Source organism: Pseudoliparis swirei, chromosome 6 (assembly GCF_029220125.1).
Source record: "Pseudoliparis swirei isolate HS2019 ecotype Mariana Trench chromosome 6, NWPU_hadal_v1, whole genome shotgun sequence".
NCBI lineage: Eukaryota > Metazoa > Chordata > Actinopteri > Perciformes > Liparidae > Pseudoliparis > Pseudoliparis swirei.
Window position 1 is genome coordinate 28869044 of NC_079393.1, and position 6786 is coordinate 28875829.

General features: G+C 43.1%; 1 protein-coding gene across 1 annotated transcript; it reads right to left on the reverse strand.

The window, feature by feature from the left end:
• On the reverse strand, positions 1 to 2241 carry LOC130194775 (gastrula zinc finger protein XlCGF57.1-like). The gene has a single exon (XM_056415939.1). The coding sequence runs from the start codon at positions 1393 to 1395 to the stop codon at positions 295 to 297; it is 1101 nt and encodes a 366-aa protein (XP_056271914.1). The 5' UTR covers positions 1396 to 2241; the 3' UTR covers positions 1 to 294.
• Positions 2242 to 6786: the final 4545 nt, after the last annotated feature.

Consider the following 6786-nt stretch of genomic DNA (forward strand, 5'->3'; position numbering starts at 1 on the left):
TGAACTTGCAAAAGTCTCTTTATGTAGATTTTAAAACATTACAGGGAAAATTCATTTTTAATACAGAAGTATTTGTACAGAGTTTTTAGTTTCCTCCATCAAAGACACTCAGTATGTTGTCATTGTTTTTAATAAAGATTCATCAAATGATTGGAAAACACTTTGCCTTCCATCTCATTTACAAACAAATAACATGGGAAACAATTAAATACATTTTACTTTTTTTTTTAAATTAACACATTAGAAAGAGAACAACTTACATGTTGAATTTGTCATGACTGGAGGAAACACATTCTATCCTGTGTGGACTCTAATGTGTCTCTTCAGACTTCCCTGTTCTGTAAATCTTTTCCCACACTCGTCACAACTGAATGGTTTCTCTCCTGTGTGGACCCTCATGTGTTTCTTCAGATGTCCCTGTACTGTAAATCTTTTCCCACACTCATCACAACTGAATGGTTTCTCTCCTGTGTGGACTCTCATGTGTGTCTTCAGACTTCCCTGTTCTGTAAATCTTTTCCCACACTCGTCACAACTGAATGGTTTCTCTCCTGTGTGGACCCTCATGTGTGTCTTCAGATGTCCCTGCACTGTAAATCTTTTCCCACACTCATCACAACTGAATGGTTTCTCTCCTGTGTGGACTCTCATGTGTGTCTTCAGACCTCCATGTACTGTAAATCTTTTCCCACACTCATCACAACTGAATGGTTTCTCTCCTGTGTGGACTCTCATGTGTCTCTTCAGACCTCCCTGTACTGTAAATCTTGTCCCACACTCATCACAACTGAATGGTTTCTCTCCTGTGTGGACTCTCATGTGTGTCTTCAGACCTCCATGTACTGTAAATCTTTTCCCACACTCGTCACAACTGAATGGTTTCTCTCCTGTGTGGACCCTCATGTGTGTCTTCAGACGTCCCTGTTCTGTAAATCTTTTCCCACACTCGTCACAAATGAATGGTTTCTCTCCTGTGTGGACCCTCATGTGTTTCTTCAGACCTCCCTGTACTGTAAATCTTTTCCCACACTCATCACAACTGAATGGTTTCTCTCCTGTGTGGACTCTCATGTGTCTCTTCAGACCTCCCTGTACTGTAAATCTGTTCCCACACTCATCACAACTGTATGGTTTCTCTCCTGTGTGGACTCTAATGTGTGTCGTCAGACTTCCCTGTTCTGTAAATCGTTTCCCACACTCATCACAACTGAATGGTTTCTCTCCTGTGTGGACTCTCATGTGTGTCTTCAGACTTCCCTGTTCTGTAAATCTGTTCCCACACTCGTCACAACTGAATGGTTTCTCTCCTGTGTGGACCCTCATGTGTTTCTTCAGCTGTCCCCGACCTGTAAATCTTTTCCCACACACATCACAACTGGGTGGTTTCTTTCTCATGAGCACTTTTGAAAGTGACTCATTGGATTTGTTGCCAGTGTTACATCCCACATAACTTACAAGAGCTTCCTTATATTTCGGGGCATGTGCAGCAGACTCAGGTGCCCTGGGCTCCTTCCAGACATTGTCCCCATCTACACTTTCAGATCCAGACTCTGACAAAGCTTCTTGCCACTCACCACAACTGGCTTCAGTCTCAGAAGAGTCTGAAGCCTCTTCATCATCAGCATTTGGAAGTGAATGACGATGTGGATTTAGGTTGCTGTCTGGTCCTGGTCCCCCACAGTCCTCTCCATCAGTTTCTGTTTGTATCGATGCAGCTGAGCTGCTGGCTAGAGGCTCCGCCTCTCTGTCGTCCTCCGTCTGGCTTTGATGAAGCTGTGAGGTCTGAGGTTCATCATCTTCACTCGTGAAAGTAACAGCAGTGAATGAGAACTTGGCGATATCGGCCTCCTGCAGCACAATGAGCTGATCTCCCTCTAGACGGGTCCAGAGATCCTGCAGGTCTTTTATGTGGAGGGGCTCCGGCTCCTCTCTTATGGGGAGGGGCTCCGGCTCCTCTTTTATGTGGAGGGGCTCCGGCTCCTCTTTTATGTGGAGGGGCTCCGGCTCCTCTCTTATGGGGAGGGGCTCCGGCTCCTCTTTTATGGGGAGGGGCTCCGGCTCCTCTTTTATGTGGAGGGGCTCCGGCTCCTCTTTTATGTGGAGGGGCTCCGGCTCCTCTTTTATGGGGAGGGGCTCTGGGTCCTCCTGGTCCTGGTCCTCAGGGGGGACATCTGCTTTAATCCCTACCAGCTGCTGGACATCTGCAGGGAGCACATTATGAACAACGGTGACTGATATCAACTTTCATTACTGGAGACGTTCAAGGAGTCTGACTAAATGTGTATTTGTTGCTCTTCATGTACAAACACATAAATACAAAACAATAACAATGACATTAGTAAACACCAGGACAGAAGGAACGTTGCCAGTATTGAGATGGAAGAGAAAGGAACCCGATGAGGAATTGAACAGACAATCTGGGACAGCCCTTTGCAGTGTGGTGGCCATCGATCAATGAGCCATGCTGTATATATATATATTAGTGCTGTGAAAAATAACGCGTTAACTCAGTTAATTCAATTACAGGTTTAACTAGTTTTTGTTTTTTTGCGCATTTAAAGCATGCGCAGAATGAGCTTCCAATCCGTCTGTTGTTGGTCGTCTCTCCAGCAGCGTGTCATTCTGTCTCTAGTGTCGCGTGAACACGACTCCGATCTCCGTCTCGCGCGCCGCAGAGCTCGGATGCCGGCGAGTGCGCGCACATCGGGACGGAGAAAAAGTCACTTGCAAAATGAGCTTCCAATCCACCACTTCAATCTGAACTCTGTCCGCTCTCATGCAGACGGTCTGTTCATCGGTAATGATCCTTCCGCAGGTTCACCTACGGAAACCTTGTTACGACTTTTACTTCCTGTAGATCAGGGTCTCAACACGTCGATCGCGACCTGCCAGTCGATCGCGGCGTAGTGTCGGTAGATCGCATGACATTAAAGAGATTGGCCCGCCCCCTGACATGTTCTCTAGAGCACGTCTTTGTTCTTTATTAAACTAAACGTCTGTTGTTGATCGTATCTCCACAGCAGCATGTCATCTCTGTCTCTTTGCGTTGCGTTAACACTTATCGATCTCCGTCTGGCGCGCCACAGAGCTCCGTCTTGCGCATCGGGACCGAGCAAAAGAAAAGTCACTTGTCAATCTGTCCACCTGTCCGGGCGGTGAGGTTTCAGCTTTGCAGCGGTGTCCCCGTCCCTTTCATCACGGCCCAGTTCATGAAGAAAACCCACACAGTCAGTTTGCCTCAGCAGCTGCTAGAGGAAGACTAGAGGCCTTTAGATTGTATCATGGTGGAGTTAATGGTTGACAAACAAGAGAAACATGTTCTGTTTAACCCTCCTGTTACCTTTACATTTACTAACATATTTTACCCTCGGGGTCAATTTGACCCCAACAATTAAAACCTCAGAAAATTATTAGAATTAATATTGCTTCCCAAGTTTAAGTGTGAGGTACTTTATGTTTGTTTGTTGACGACCTAAATAGCCCTTTAAATAAATAAAAAAGTTGATATTTCTTATATGTTTGACAGTGAAAAACAGCCTGGGGTCAAATTGACCCCAAAGAACACCGACATTAAACATTGAATGGGGTCAAATTGACCCGAAAGGTAACAGGAGGGTTAAACATTCTGTTTAGGATGAAGATGTATTAATGTTCCATATGGAAGAAAACTGCTAAATAACTGCTGAGTTGCAGCACCATTGTATAGAAGAATGTATAAATGTATATATCCGTCTTGTCATAAATCTCTATGTTCTCACAAAATATACCGAGAATATCGGTAATATGTGATTAATCATGATTAATCCACAGAAACCTGTGATTAACCCGATTAAAAATTGTAATCGTTTCACAGCCCTAATATATATATATATACACATACGTACATACATACATATATATGTATACATACATATACATACATATCAGTGGCGGCTGGTGAATTTTTTTTGGGGGGCGGTTGGGGGGAAAAATTTGATCGACGAGGATCAAACGGGATTTGTGAACGGGCGACAGACGCACGATAACATTAGGAGGACACTGCACATTATAGATCAGGCAAACAAACAGAAAAGAGACATGATACTGGTTAGTGTAGAGGCTGAAAAGGCGTTTGACAGGGTAAATTGGACTTTCCTTTTCACAGTGCTAGAGCAATTCGGATTCAATGATAAATCAATACAGATTATTCGGACCCTATATCAACGACCTACAGCTAGAATCAAAATAAACGGGAGCCTATCTAACAAGTTCGATCTACAGAGATCAACCAGACAGGGATGCTGTTTGTCACCAACCCTGTTCGCATACTTTATTGAACCATTGGCCCAAGCCATACGCGAAAATAGATGAATCCAAGGAGTGACAGTGTGCGGGGTAGAACATAAGGTCGGCCTCTTCGCAGATGACGTCATTGCATACCTTGAACGGCCTGGTGAGTCGTTGCCAGAATTGCTAGATCTCTTGAACACATAAGGAAAACTATCAGGATACAAGATAAATATCACTAAAACCCAAGTACTCACCATCAATTATACACCACCCAAGGAGATCAGAGAAAAATTCAATTTAAATTGGAATCTAAAGAAAATTAATTACATTGCAAGGTGAAAGTGACTAGAAACATATATGAGACTATATAAAGACAAATTATGATAAAATTAATCCAAGAACACTAAAAGATCTACAGATGGACCACCTAACATTGGATTTGAGCTCAAGGATAAATTAACAGAATGAATGTATACCCAGACTTTTATATTTATTTTCCAAGCATGCAATAGAAGATACCTCAAACACAATTCATAACATAGGACAGGATGTTATCCAGATTTATATATGAGAGGCCAAGAGTGAGGTTCAAAACTCTCCAGCTGAAGGAGAAGAGGCCTGAGTCTGCCGAACCTGAAGAATGCCATAGCGGCCAGCTGAGATCGACACTGTTGGTCTAAACTGGACTCTGAAGCAAAATGGAAAAATCATTTGGGATGTCCGTTACAGGTATTATAGAGGAATAGAAACATTTAGAAGGTTAAATCAAATGATTAAGTCTAACATTTACCTTGGAATTATGGTTCAAATTACTTAGACATAATAAAAGCGGAGAGAATATAAAAATATTAAAATAGGTGGCTTTTGATAACAGTTTGAAATCAGCTGGGCACAAATGGGAGACTCGGACGGTGGGCGGATAAGGGCATGACAGCATGGTGCAGCTGGTGAATAGGGAAGATAATGAGCTTTCAAGACTTGGCTTGACATACGGCCTGGATTGGCGATTTACAAATATCTACAGATCACAGGTTTGGCCATAGGAAACGGATTGGACAGGAGGCTCTATAGAAATGAACATGGTAGTACAAGTAATGATCAATCCTTATAAAGGGAGGCGGGTGGAACTATAACCCATTATATAGGCAGTGATAGCTGTAAAGCACAGCAAGACATATAAAGAAAATGGGAAAGGAATTTGGCATGGAAATACCTATGAAGACAGAAGTAGGATAAGATGGAAAAACATAAGGCAACAACCTTATTCGCGAGCAGAGTTTTCTTGGAAAAAATCTGATCCGATTTCTTTATCACTGAAATATCAAATAACTATTCTGAAACAAAGTCATGTTGGGAGAACTGTGGGTCTCTGATGCTAACCATGCACATATATTATGGAATTGTCACAAGGAAATAACAGAGTTTTTGGGAAATGGTCATAGGATAACACAAGAGATTCTGGGATACAGATTTCCTGTTATGAGCTGATGTATCTGTATATTTACTCAAGAGAATATTTAGCACATGATGGGGATTCGTATCTATTCAACATACTCATGGTTGCAGGTAAAGGTAATTACAAAGAAATGGGGGACACAGGGACTTACCCACTCAGACCCATGGGGTGGACACAGTGGAAATGCATATGATGGAAAGACTGGCACACAGGCGGCGGCTGACAGGATCACAGATGGACGGTAAATGGAGGAGTATAGACCCGATGGCAGTTGACACAGAATTGACATGACAGCAGGTTTCTCTGTTCTTTTTGCCCCCTTTTTTATTTTAATTTTATTTTTTAATTCTGGTTTGTCGAGGTTGTTGATGACTTGTTGTATTTGTGTTCTTATTGTTGAATAAAGAAAATTGTAAAAGTGATCAGAAGAATCTTAAAATCAATTCTCAGAGGGCAGGCAGCGGTGGAGGCAGTATTTGTGATCTAGACGGATTAGACCTTGAGAACAATAAACAGATGCAGTGAAATCAGACTAAAATAATAGAGGTAGTTGAACACGTGATGCGTGATAAGTGGCTAGAAACTGAAGCCAACAGGCCTGTGTCTCTTGAACCCTCATGTCCTGTCAAACTGTGTACATGCCTCATCCGTCTGGAGCAGTTGACGAGATCGAAACGCCAATGAGACGCGTCCCTCCTCACAGGGCCTTCAGGCTCATTTTAATATCCGTCACTATAGGCTTAGAGCTTCTACAGGTTGGATCTTTACCTGGAAACCTTCTGATTTGTTTTCTTTGCTCTTTTTTAGTAGGTGTTGTTCTACTGCTTGCGGACTTTCTTTGGCTGGGGTCCTGGTACGCCTCTGGTGGCCAGCGAATGTGCAACTCCAATCCCACCTGCCAGACTACGGTGCAGACAGAACTCCATGTGGGGCCTGTTGGGAGGCCACCAAGGCGTGTTCCTCACCTTCTTCTCAAGGCTTCTGTAATCAGAGGAACAGAAGATGGCTAGAAGCTCACAAAAGACCAGGAAAGAAACCTGCATGTCGTGACAGAAGGAAAA

What these genes read in the sequence shown, in the direction of transcription:
- LOC130194775 (XM_056415939.1), bottom strand. Translation starts at nt 1,395, where the DNA reads ATGAGAAAGAAACCACCCAGTTGTGATGTGTGTGGGAAAAGATTTACA.